This window comes from Falco peregrinus, chromosome 1 (genome assembly GCF_023634155.1).
Source record: "Falco peregrinus isolate bFalPer1 chromosome 1, bFalPer1.pri, whole genome shotgun sequence".
Taxonomy (NCBI): domain Eukaryota; kingdom Metazoa; phylum Chordata; class Aves; order Falconiformes; family Falconidae; genus Falco; species Falco peregrinus.
In genome coordinates this window covers 100,537,764-100,551,693 of record NC_073721.1, presented here as the reverse complement: position 1 = coordinate 100,551,693, position 13,930 = coordinate 100,537,764, and the positions used below count along the sequence as shown (strand labels likewise).

At 45.7% G+C, this 13,930-nt stretch overlaps 1 protein-coding gene across 1 annotated transcript; it reads right to left on the bottom strand.

Moving 5' to 3' along the window:
* Nucleotides 1-6,302: 6,302 nt before the first annotated feature.
* On the bottom strand, nucleotides 6,303-8,875 carry HSPA2 (heat shock protein family A (Hsp70) member 2). The gene has a single exon (XM_005241817.3). The coding sequence runs from the start codon at nucleotides 8,606-8,608 to the stop codon at nucleotides 6,704-6,706; it is 1,905 nt and encodes a 634-aa protein (XP_005241874.1). The 5' UTR covers nucleotides 8,609-8,875; the 3' UTR covers nucleotides 6,303-6,703.
* Between the last annotated feature and the right edge of the window lie 5,055 nt (nucleotides 8,876-13,930).

Here is a 13,930-nt window from a genome sequence, read left to right as displayed (position 1 = left end):
CGCAAAGAAAGCAAGAAATAGGCTTACTCTGATCGTCATGATTCTGAACAACTGACCTTGCAGCTTTAATAGGCTTCTTTTAATGTTGTTCCTTGTGGTGTTTGTGTGTCCATGTGCGTCCCAGTAGCTGAGAGCACTCCACAGTGTGTACATGTATCCATTCTTTAGGTATATCTAATGTTTAATTCAGATATCACACCCAGAAAATAAACACATGCATAAACGCAACAAAAATATCACTGACTCACCATCCAGTCATTCACCTTTTTTCTGCCTCTTGTTTCTTCTTGCTGTGTCAAGTCTCTGTCTTCCATACCCACTGTATTAATTTCCTCTTCTATTCCCAGGGGCAGTTAAATGTCAGCCCTGATTTCTCTGGGAATATTAGACTCTGTGTGTGCACACTACTGTTTGTATTAGACACACAAGTGCAGAATTCATCTTCACAGTAGCCAATACCTAGTCCATGACTACGCCATTTGCCTGCCAAGTACTTCTGCCTGCCCATTAAAAACAAAATCATGCTATATGAGTGGAATAAATAATGTCCTTAGGCATACTACTATGAACCACTAGTGTGGTTTTTCACTTCAGATTTGTGCAAAACTGAAGCTCCTAATTCCCTGTTTTCAGCAATTTGCACTGTTTTCGCATATCGACACTGCTGCATTTCAGTCCCATTCCTTGAATCATCCGAATCAAAGAGCAGTTAGACAGCTGCACTGTAACTTCTAGAGACATATCATGTCCTCATCTTCCTGTGACACCAGCACCAGCCTTGCCCCATATTCAAAGCCCTGTGGCCTGGCTACCTGCCACATTGCGTGGCAACTACATCCACAGAGGCAAACTGGCTAAAGGTGTTTGATAGGCAAAGGCACAACTAGCTACTGAGTCCAGATCAAAAGTCCAAGGGAAATGGGGGAGACAATGATTGCCTAGCACCGCTTACAGGAACACAGGCTGCTTTTGGAAAGCCAGAAAAACCAGCTGCGCATTCTTTTACTGAAATCCTTACGCAATTACTCCCTTTGCATGGTTTTATCAGATGAGATTATTGAACATCAGCAGTTGTCAGCTATTTTCATGCAGCTAGGCATTTGCCTTGTGCTCCTAAAAACCAACCTTTTGTTATTAACATGCCTCAACAGAAAGAAAGAAGTATTTAAATGTACCTCATATCCAACAGTTATTTTCAATTTTTTTAATTCTCTGAGGTGCTCAGAAAATCTATGGATCTTAACAAAAATGTCATAGCCTAGTTTCTAGTTCTTCTGTAGGATATAATAACTTTTCCTGATACAGAATTGGGGGGGGGGGGGGGGGGGGGGGGGCGGGGAGTGAAGATTTAATATAGAAGTACTATAGACAAGATCTTCTCTTTTCAATTCTGTAAGATTTGAAGGTAACTATTGCAGAGAACATTACTTTCAGCTTTTAGTTTATTACAGAGACTTTTTAGCTCATTAGAATTTTTAGTTTAATTGTCTTCCACCTGTAGTGCTGGGGATAGGACTAAGGACTTGCTTAGTCTTTAACCAGGCTGTGCTAGTATGTTTGCAAACATGTTGTGAATGAGGTCTGCAGCAGGAAAATAAGGAGTCTCTGCCAAATGAGAAACAAATGTGGTTTTAAAAGAAACATGTTTACGGTTTTAGATACAGCCTGGCAAAAAGAAATGCTGCTTTCTGCTATGACATGTGATTGCTAGACTGACAGTTCAACTGTGCAACAGCTCTTACAGGGATTGACTGAAAATATTTCATGGTGCTTGCCACTGAATAGCAAGGCAATCAAAACCCCTAAACCCATCAAGTTTTCTATAGAGTCCTGCCTGAAATACATAGCATTAGCACTTCTGGAAGTGTTTTTGTCTCCTTATTCCTATTCAAAATAGATTTTTAACTGCTGATGTGCAATCATTTGGAGCAGTGACATTTTGAACTGCCCCAACAGATAGGGTACAGGAGCTGCTAACTGCTACCTAAGCATGAGCAAGAATGACCTCACGCTTCTTGATCCAGGATGCAACAGCAATCTGTCAACTTTTGCACAGGCCAACACACAAAAACCAATTCCTGAATGTGAAAGAGTTATCTTCAGCAATGAAAAGGAACAAAAATTTCCTATATTGCTCTTGATTTTCTTCAAAGAAAGACTACAAAAACATGTTGGCTTTTAGAGGGAAATTCATCCCCTCTCTAAAATTCCTGACTGGTGCTGCTGTTGGGACGACAAGAGGAACCAGCTCGTCTGTGTCTCCACCCTACTGATGCAGGAGAGAGTAAAGGCAAATGGGTCATGCAAGGGTGGATCAGGAGTTTTTAATACTGCTGTTTCATATGTGGAAGTGAAATATGTTGTTGCATCTGGAAATGCTGGCCTGCCCAACTATATAATCACCATGCTGCTGCAAGCAAAATCTACTCTAGAGGCAGGTCTATGCCATAGGCTTCTGCCTGCATAAATATGTGGATGAGAGTGGCGGAGAGATGTGATACCTGACCCACATAGGTGTGCTAAAGAAGCTTTACTAGCATAACTTGTTTCGCTGTGGGGTAGGGAGGGGGTGATAACTTTCCTGTGATGAACAACTACAGAACATAATTTTGCTTCTCTAAGAGCATCCACATGCTTTGCTGGTTTCATTTCCCATGTGCCAAGGTACAGTGTCCCTGATGTAGGCAGAGATTAGACCACTGTGCACTTTCTAAAGGGACACAGTAAAGGAAACTCATGCCAGGCATAGGGCAAAGGAGGAGGAATGTGGAACACCCTTTAAATAAGTAGAACTTGAAATGCTATTACATTGCAATGCACTGACAAGACTGAAAAAAGGAACTTTAAAATTAAGTATGCATGCTGGGTGTGAGTGCATGCTTTTTAACATGATGCCTTGCGTTGAACATAAGTGCCGAGACTGGAAATGTGAATTCCCCTTTTCTTCCTGTTCCTCACATGTATGCGTGGGAGTGGCTTGCAATGGGTAAGACAAAATTTATGGTACAGTCCTGAGCCGTCACTCTCCTTCAGAATTGTCGCCCCTTGGCTGAGCCCCACAATGCCCCAAACCTTCAAGAAGAACCTTTCAAATAAATGACAGCTCCCAAGAGCAAGGCTGCCCAGCCTGCAGGGCTCTACACAGTGTCTCCCAAGAGATAAAAGGAAGGCTGCTGGGATATATTCATTCCTGTCTTTAAGATGGTATCACAAGTGATGAGCAGGGATGCAGCCTGTCTGCTAAGTTCTCTGTGCAAAACTTCAAACAGACGCTCCGGAGGCGGCAGGGCATGGGGCTGACTCACCCGGCCGGCTGGGTGGACGCTGCCTGTCCAAGCACGTTTCAGCTTTCCAGCCCCTGAGTGGGTTGCCCTCAGATAGCTCTCCTGTCCTCAGCTCCCTCTGAGGGCTCTCACATGGCACACATTATTTTAGTAATGCTTTTTGCTTTGTCTTTTTTGGGTCTTCCCTCTCCCCTGCAAAGCAACAGTGGGGAATTGCAGGCCAACCTGCATCGCACACAGAAGCGACTGCTTTGCATTGCCCCACATCTGGCTGCACCGTGAGTGAGGTGCTAAGATGCTTAAGGGTTTTAATTTGAGTGATTAATTCTCCAGTATTAATGCTACGGGTGTTCCTCTATATGAAATAATTACTATCCATATAAACTTGATCAGCAAATATAAGGAGCCATCAAAAGTCAACACTGTAGTTACACAAGTGCTACGAAGTTATAACCACTTTATATCCTTCCTATGGGCTTGGTCTTTTGCACAGCCCTGTTTAAGATTAAGCAAAGTTCAGAAACCCAGGCCGATGGTTTTGGCAGAAGGAGCTGGCTTTCCCTGTGAGTCAGGACAGCACAAAGGATGACAGACACTGAGCATGAAAGCAATGAAACTGCAGATTTTACACAAGATTATTTTCCTGTCTTTGCCAAATCAATTTGAAAAGTGCAACTACTCCCCAGAAGTACATGTACACGCCAAATACACCTCTTTGCAAATGAGGAGCAGCATTTCCCCCTCTCATTTATTTCTTTAAGAAACTGGGGGGAGGGACGGGGGACGGACACATGGGACACGACACGATGAATATAGACCCACTGGAGTCAGTGGGAAGTTCCTACTACAAGGATCAGAGTTCACTCTACAGTGAGTACAATATACTAAAAATCAACTCAAAGTTATTTGATTTATAAACTAAGCACATGAATGCAAGGAATCTACCTCTGAGTCCTTCAAGTTTTCTGCCTCTTGCATTTTGGGGGGTTGTTCACATATATGAAAAGCTGCTTTGTCTCTCAAATCCTCAAACCTTTTTCCAACCATGTCACTCAGCAGAAGTTTCTCATCCTTTACATATCCCACACAAAGTCTAGGTGTGTCCATACTAAAAAATATCTCTTTCCTAGGCAAAAAAGAAATAAAATACACAATTACTGCAGTGTTAACCTGTTCATGTCTTCAGCCCCTGGGACACTTTAACGACCTGGACAGGTGCGTCACTTCTATGGTCTCTGTTACTCCCTGCCTGCCCCACTACTGAAACAGGCACAGAGCAGCAGTGGCTGAGGTGAGGGAAATACCAGATGACAGAGCAGGTGTGTGACAAAGTATCTGCTGTGTGCATTTAGCTACATTAACTCTGCAATACACTTAAATAGACGTTTGGGTAAAAACAACAAAAATTGTGTTTAATAACTGGAAGCGACGCTCAGGAATGCACACCAAGGGCTGAAAACTAAAGGAAACTATGTGGCAAGGGCAATTACCAGTCAGGTAATAGAAAAAATAGTTAACCTGCATTTGCAATGAACATGGGTGCTACCTAATCCTTATTGTCATCCCACAAGAGTGGGATTTGGGTTAAGAAGAGCGTATCTGAGAAATTACTACAGTTTGCAGCAAAAACTCTTCACTTACAGATAACCTACTGTTACTCATAAACATACTTATTAGTTCCTAGGGAAAAAAAATTGGAAAGTCATAGTAGCTTCTTGTTCTAAAGGGTCCTGTATATGTTACAGCCTGGTAATCAAGAGGCTGATTGCCAGGAAAATGCTGTGTACATAAACCCCAAAAGCACCCAGCCTGATTACAGCCCTTTGAGGTTTCACTGAAGCAGATGCTAAAGTTGCTGCAATTGACTTCTGCGATCTCGCTGCCATGGCACTGCCCTGTACCTAGAAACTGTTCAATAAACTTGAAGTGGTTTTGAATCACTTGCAACAACAGCTGATCAAACAAGCTTTTTACAAGCCTCGCATTCCCCCATGGCAACTGTAACCCCTTTCTGTAGCCAGCCAAGAGAAACCAGCTTTCAGTGTCCTGGCAAACCAGCCAAGAGAAATCCACACAGTAAACCAGAGGTCTTACACCTCTGCTGATCATTAAATACTAACCAACTTAATTTTTATCCGTCTTCTCGCCACAAAGTATTTTTTAGAGATTTCTTTTTGTATACATCCCCTATAAGACATAAGGCATGGGGAGAGCTGGAGGGGCTGGCGGGGCAGGCCGGCCTGCTCATGGCGCAGCACGCCAACGCTAGCAGCAACCTAACACCGCCTAGCCAATGCTTCCCTCAGCTGCCCGCTGCTCTGCGGTTTCTTCCCTGAAAGGACAAGCCAGTCGAAAACGTGCGTGTCATCAGGCTCCTCCATTAGGGCTCATCAATTTGCAGCTCCTCAGACTCCCAGCACTGCGGGTGTTTGCTTTCTTAAACAAATACAGAACCTTGGAGACGGTTTGTAGTAAAGCCAGACAAGTTTAACTACTACAAATTTTGCCTATTCTATCAAGTTCTGGCCTCCCGGCTCTCAGGGAGCCCTTGGCAGCTGCACTTGGGCTCGTTTGCAGAAGGGAAAACGCACATTCTGTACAGTATCGAAAGCTCAGTTTGCACACTAGCCACCCCAGAATAACTCCGCAATTTATACAGCTGGCCCCAAACCGCTCTCTGTTTTCCCCAGCCCAGGCACCTGCCAAGCTGGACTAACTCCTGTCGCGCCGGTTTCCCCCCCCCCCAATCTGTCGGTGACAGACGCCAGCAGCCTCCCCGCGCCCCGGAGGAAGAGCAGATCCTGCCCGAAAACAGCCCCCAACGCGGGGAAACCTGTCCCCGCCGCGGCCGCGCTCACACCGGCCCCTGCTGCAGGCTCGGGGCTGCGACATCCCCCCCCCCCCCCGCCGCGGGAAACGGCTGAGCCCGGGCTCTGCTCCCCCGAGCCACCCCCCCCCCCCCCCCGCCTCACCCCCACCCCACCCCCACTGCCCCTTCACAGAGATGAGGAGGCTAGGTTTATGCTTTAAATATGTTTTATTTGTTACCAAAATTTCCCGAAGCCAAATTTGGCTTGCCTTTTTTTTTTTTTTAATCTTCCCTAAAGATTTTCATGCATAATTTGAAACTTGCCAACTGCAACAGGCGAGTGGTTACGGAGAGACATTTGAACAGAGACAAACATCCAGAGTACAAACAGCAGTGTCTGAATTAACAAAACTTGTCTATTACTAACCTTATAAAGCAGGACGTGCCTTCCCTTTTATCAAAACCAAGCTGACAGATCTGCCTTTATACACACCCAACAGAATAAACTCTGTTATCGGCAAGGACGTTTTCCTTAAACATTAGGAAAAAAAAAAAATACAAAGCAAAGAACAGAGCGACTGTCCATAAACCAGTCTATACTTCAGTCCTCTTAATCTACTTCTTCGATGGTTGGGCCACCGGAGCCGCCTGCCCCAGCCCCTCCAGCTCCCTGGTACAATTTTGTGACGATGGGGTTGCAGAGTTTCTCCAGCTCTTTCTGCTTGTGCTCATACTCTTCCTTCTCAGCCATCTGGTTGCGATCGAGCCATGAGACCACCTCCCGGCACTTGTCGAGCACTCGCTGCTTGTCCTGGTCACTGATCTTTCCCTTCAGTTTATCATCCTCCACCGTCTGCTTCATGTTGTAAGTGTAGGACTCGAGGGAGTTCTTGGCTGCCACCCGATCTCTGTTAGCTTCATCCTCCGCTTTGTATTTTTCCGCCTCTTGCACCATACGGTCAATGTCATCTTTGCTAAGGCGACCCTTGTCATTGGTGATGGTGATCTTGTTCTCCTTACCCGTGCTCTTGTCCACAGCACTGACATTCAGGATACCATTGGCATCGATGTCAAAAGTGACCTCAATCTGGGGGACTCCACGGGGTGCTGGGGGAATGCCCGTTAAGTCGAACTTGCCCAGCAAGTTGTTGTCCTTAGTCATAGCTCTCTCACCCTCGTACACCTGGACCAGGACACTGCTCTGGTTGTCCGAGTAGGTGGTGAAGGTCTGAGTTTGTTTGGTGGGAATAGTGGTGTTGCGCTTGATGAGAGCGGTCATCACTCCACCAGCCGTCTCAATGCCCAGGGACAGAGGGGTGACATCCAACAGCAGCAGATCCTGCACATTCTCAGACTTGTCTCCCATGAGAATAGCTGCTTGCACAGCAGCGCCATAAGCAACAGCTTCATCGGGGTTGATGCTCTTGTTGAGCTCTTTGCCATTGAAGAAGTCCTGTAGCAGCTTTTGGATCTTGGGGATACGGGTAGAGCCACCCACCAGCACAATCTCCTGTATCTGACCCTTGTCAAGCTTGGCATCACGCAGAGCCTTCTCCACAGGCTCCAGGGTGCCACGGAAAAGATCAGCATTGAGCTCCTCGAAGCGGGCACGAGTGATGGAGGTGTAGAAGTCAATGCCCTCGTAGAGGGAATCAATCTCAATGCTAGCTTGTGTGGAAGAGCTGAGGGTGCGCTTTGCCCTCTCACAAGCCGTACGCAGCCGCCTCACTGCTCGCTTGTTGCCAGCAATGTCGCGTTTGTGCTTACGCTTGAATTCTTCCACAAAATGGTTCACCATGCGGTTGTCAAAGTCCTCCCCACCCAGGTGGGTGTCACCAGCTGTGGACTTCACCTCAAAGATTCCATCCTCAATGGTAAGAATGGACACATCAAAAGTACCCCCACCCAAGTCAAAGATGAGAACATTCTTCTCTCCAGCCCGGGTACCTTTCTTGTCCAAGCCATAGGCTATAGCAGCTGCTGTGGGCTCATTGATAATACGCATCACATTAAGGCCAGTGATGGTGCCAGCATCTTTGGTAGCCTGGCGCTGGGAGTCATTGAAGTAAGCAGGCACTGTGATGACAGCATTCTGCACTTTGCGCCCCAGATAGGCCTCAGCAATCTCCTTCATCTTGGTAAGGACCATGGAGCTGATCTCCTCTGGGAAGAAGGTCTTCATCTCACCCTTGTACTCCACTTGCACCTTGGGCTTGCCACCCTCATTCACCACACGGAAGGGCCAGTGCTTCATGTCAGACTGCACTGTGGGGTCATCATACTTGCGGCCGATGAGGCGCTTGGCATCAAAGATGGTGTTGGTAGGGTTCATAGCCACCTGGTTCTTGGCAGCATCACCAATAAGGCGCTCCGTATCAGTGAAGGCCACATAGCTGGGTGTGGTGCGGTTGCCCTGATCGTTGGCGATGATCTCCACCTTGCCATGCTGGAAGACACCCACGCAGGAGTACGTGGTGCCCAAGTCGATGCCGATTGCCGGCCCTTTGCCAGACATGATGACAGGTCTCGCTGCTCAGCTGCTCACTCGCGTCCCCCCGCCGCCCGCTCCCGCTGCTGCTCGCGGTGCGATGTGCCGGCACAGCGCCGTTGGCGCCCGCTTTATAGCCGGCTCAGCCGTCTTCTGGAAGCTGCCAGAACCCTGATGGCCAATCTAGACGCCCGCGCGCCACTACTGACCAATCGCCTCCGTGAATCGCAGAAGAGCGCCCGCCCCTACCTCCTGGCCAATCAGAACCGTGGCGCCCACCCGTCAGCCCAACCCTCCCCGCTGTACCGCGGCCAGACCGTGCTGCTTCCTGTTTTTTCTCGATGCGTCTCGCCTTGCAGCTGTGCGCCGACCGCCCTCGACCAATCACCACTCGCGCTTCGCATTCGGCCCGAAACTCTGCCGGAAAGTTCCAGTAGACTTTCGACGCAAGCTCGAGGATTGACATCACCGTTATCCAATGGAGAGCGGGCAGCCACTGAGGGGCGGGGCGAGGGCCGCCGCGGCGGGGCGGGCTGGGCCGAGGGGGAGCTGCGCGGCTCGCCTGGCGCTCCGCAGGGGCACGGCGCTGGGCGCGCCCCTGCCTCCGCCCGCCGCGGCCGCACGTAGTCCGCCAGCGGCGGCCGCCGGGAGCGCGGGGGGAGGCGGGAGCGCGGCCGCGCCCCGCGCTCGCCTCCCAGTGTTGGTCATTCCTGACGGCTCAGCCCGTGTCCCCGCAGCCAGCCGCCAGCCGGTGCGGGATTTACCCTTATTTGGTTGCAAGGCGGCAGAAACTAAACCCGTGGGCTCCCCCCGCCTCGTCAGGCCGGGGGCCGCCCCCTCCCGCCGGCGGGGCTGCCGGGCCGCCAGCCTGAGCGCCGCGCTGCGCTGCGCCGCGCCGGGGGCTGCGCGCCCTCCCTCGGCGGCGGCGGGGCAGCCAGCACGGGCCGGGCGGGGTGCAGCCGTGTTTGCGCCGGAGCCAGGCCCATAGCCCCCGCGGGGGGCGGCTGGCGGCGGGCAGGGTCCGGCCGCTGCCTGAACACCGCCCAGGGGAGCGGCTGGGGGCTGGCGAGCCCTGCTGGTGCCTGGTGGCCATCGTTGAAACGCCTCCAAATTTTTGTCTGTTGTGCTAATGTAAAATGTCGTCACGCCTACATTTAGCAAAAGCTATGCAGCTGCTAACTCGGAGCTAGGAAAGTGCTTTGATGAAAATACCTTAAATATTAAAATCTGCTGTGCTTCCTCCTCCTTACTTTGAGACAAACACTTAAAAATACTCCAGTTCTAGTAAGGAGAGCAAAATACCACGCTGAGTGAGATCTGTTTTCCTCGGAGGCTTAGGGAGTAGCTCTTTTCCGATAGCTACTTTAAAAGTGCGGCTGAAGTCTGCTACCCGTAAGGCTTTACGTGTTACATGAGAGAAGGATTAAATACACGGTATGGTTAAACCATCTTCCATTAATTCTCCCCAGCCTTCAACATTATGCTATAGCAGCCCTCATAGAAAATTACAGCCAGTGTTTTTCCCAGAATTATGAGTTCATGCAGTTACTACAGATACTCTACCTCCTGCTCAAAAACGTCCTTGTTGCAATTAGTGTGTTTTTCAAAGCCTTTGTACAAGACATGAGGATTCCACCTCTTCTGTGTAGTATGTGTGTATGTAGTTTTGAGATGGAAGAGCTTCAGTTTCAGATGGTAAATACTGAACGTGCTTACAAAACTACTTTTCTCCCACAGAACCTGGTCTTTTTTTCACACAAGTCCAGATCTTGGAGAAATCTGAAATAAATCAATGGAAAATGGAAACGGCCAGCTCTCCCTACCTCCAACAGGAGCTGTTCTGTATATAACGTATGCATATTTCTTTGATGGGAAGGGTGCCGATTTCTGTTGTAGTTAAACCAGTGACTGATTCATCACTAAGCTATTCTCCCTGAAATTCACTGCAGCTTCATTCAGTTGACTGTATCATATGGGGCAGGGAGAAATGCCAGAGCAATACAAAGAGAGGTGGTTGATAAATTCCATTTCAGCTGAAAAGTTCATAGTTTTTATTATTTGCGAGGATTGTCCCTTAGGAGCACTAGTAATGCACAAGAACCCTGTTTGGATACCTGCTGTACAAACTCAGACCCTGTTATTTCAGAGTAAAAAGAGGATTCCTGCCTCAAAACCATATGCACAGAAACAAGAGATGGAAAGAACAAATGGACTAAGAAATAACACAAAAATATTAATTAGCACAACAAGTTGTCTTTGCAGCAAAATTAATTTGATATCTCATTTTAAGTGTAGCTGTAATCAAACAGGTCTTGACAGATTTACACGTGGCATTTCATGAATTTGGCCCAAAGCTTTTAGCTACATCAGCCCAGGCACCAAATAGGTCCAACAGCACAAGACAAAACCAGTTTGGGGTTTCCTTGGCCCAATAACCAGTATGGCCCTGATACGGTTGTGCTGATACCCAGATGTCCTGATAACCTGCTAAAGAGGTGTTTGCATTGACTGAATTATACTGCTCACCCTGATAGTACTCCCTGAGTCCTATTCATTTCATCATTTCAATTATTGTTTTGCTATAGCAAATTTGGGGAAAAGATCTTGGAGGAATATATGAGCATAGCATTTTAATGCTAATGGTGTAAATTACACACTTGTGGCCATTCTCAGGAAAAATCAAAAGGTCTTTAGATTCAGGCTACCAAATATTTCATTTAGCCTGTTGCAGAAGTATTTCTTTTCCAGTTGAGCATGCAGATGCTGTTTTCTTCTATATACAACCAATGTATAGGTCTGAGCTGCCTTTTAAGCTTTTGTTCCTAATCACAAGTTCACGTGACGTTCTTGCCTCTCTCACCTCTTAACGATGTCCTTAGAGAAAGTCCAGTCTAACTAGAGGGAGCAACCTCTAAAACCTCATTAGACTTATTCTTTCTTCTCAGCAGAGCTATTGCAAGCCTGCTTTTTGTCAGCAGTTCTCTTAAGACTTGCAGCACAATTTGTGAACCAACTCATCTATGCAGTCATCCTCTCATATGGGAAGAGCCACATTATTTTCTTTTATGTTGCTTCATATGCAGTCATGTTATAGGTGAGCCAAACAGACTGGTTCAGAAATTAAAGAGTGAGCTTTATGGTGAGGTCTTGAGCACAAGTTCAATTTTCCCTTTAACAAGGCATTCGCTGTTATTCCCCCATCCTGAATCTGTAAGCCATATCGTCATAGTAACTTCCAGAACTGCAAGTTGGCACCTCTGGAAGTAGCAGGCCTCTTTCTGATCCATTTATTTGTGTTTAGGATTGATAATGCACCCATGTCTCCTGTTTGGCAGCGTTACGTAATACGCTGTAGGCTATTCTCCATTACACCACCCAGCCAGAAATGAAGATGATATTTAGATTTCTTCAGTGAAGCAAGAGCTCAGTATCTGGAGCAGAACTGAGAACTCAACCCTTATCTTTATCTCGATAAAAGGAAGATTTTTTTTCCTCCACATATTTCATAAGGCAATGTAGTATAAAAAGTAGGGGTGAACACAATTTACAGTTCAATCAGACATCAGCCACTTGGATCATTAAAATTATAAACTTGAAATGCAATGGTCTGTTCAGGTTTGAAAATCAGAAGATCTTAGACCTTAAATTCCGGTATCTGTTTCCCTCATATCCATTTCATCTCCCTAGTAAAACTATACAGAAAATTGCATAAATCAGATTGAATTGGGGAGGCTGAATTATTTTATAATACAGCAATCAGTTCAGAAAAGTCTAAGCAACAGCTGTTCTAAGAATGAATAATAGTTTGTCATAATATCTTTTCATCACTGAAAGTCTTAATCTCGTTTATATTTGTAAATATATGTATAGTAATTGAAAATCAGACAAGAACTACCAGTGTATGAAATGACAAGATTCTTCTGACAAGGTGCTGTTGTGTTAAAAAATTGCAGGGTATGTGGGGGAACTACATACCTTTTTTGTGTTCCTTTGTTTTTATATACCTCCACTTTTTGCACACAGATGAACCTTGTTAATTTGAAAGGCAGCCACATTATATGATCTTTCTTAAGTAAGTGTTCCTTTGTTTTTGTGAATAACAAAATAAAGTCCTGCAAATCAGTATAACATGTTTTTGGCAAATTACACAAATGTATATCAATAATATGGAAATATTCAGAACAGCAGAATATAGGGCATGGTAATTTGGTATTGCCAAACCAGAAGTTCAAAAACCATGAGTCAGATCTCCTAAAATTATAAACCTAGTTTAAAATTATGAGCTTAAAAAACTCACGTGGCTTTATTCACCTTCTGGCTTTTTAATCTATGGCATATGTTCAGATTATACTTTTACAATTTTCTATATAATTTGCAGAGCTAATTCTTTTTAATAAATAAAATAGCTGATTACACCATCTCACAACTAAAACCAGGCTGCCTCAGATTGATTAGACTCAACAAAATCATTGAAGTTGTCAACACTGATTAAACTAATGCTTGGTGTTTCAAGGAATAATTATTTTATAATTAAGTGGTTTAAAAGCAAATTTATTTACATAGACTTCTGACAGTTTGCTGAGGTGTGATTAAAAGCTGAGGTTAGTATCACTAGAGCTAACTAGATAAACTGGTGTGCTGTGCATTTTAGGCAGTCAGTTCTTTACCTTCTTGTAACTGCAGCCTCCTTTTCTTGCAGCCAGTGCCAGCTCTACTGATAGTAATAAATAAGGGACTTTATTAAAGCAAATAGTTTGCAAGTTATCATAGAATCAGACCAGAAAAGGACCTCAGTAAATCCTTTAGTCTCATTTTGTGTCTAACCAAAATCTCCTTTCTTGCAATTTAAGACAATTATTTCTGTTCCTATCGATTGTGAATATGAGAAATATGAGAAATATGTGAATATAAGAAAAAGTTATTCCATTTTTCTTTGCAACCAGCTTTTATAGATATGAAAATTGTTGTGTTTCCTCTCTACCATCTCTTTTGTAACATGACCTAAAATCATGCAATCTGTGCTGAAAGGCAAAGTTTTCTCGCCTTCTAGACATCCTCATTGCTTTCTCCTGGATTCTTTGTATGCAATTTGTATCAAGTCAGTGATCAAAACTGGAGATGTTACTAGCTCACACCTTAGCAGTTTTGAAGGACCAGACTGTACTCCAGTTTAGACATTTCAGTTTTTTAGATTGTTTTGCAACAGCATGATGTTGCAGACTCATTTTCAGAATTTGATCCAAAATAACACGCTGATCCTTTTCAATGGAAATTAAGCAGCTGTTCCTTTCCTTGCACGCCTAGTGATCCCAGATTGCACTTGTTCCTATTAAATAACATCTTAGGTTT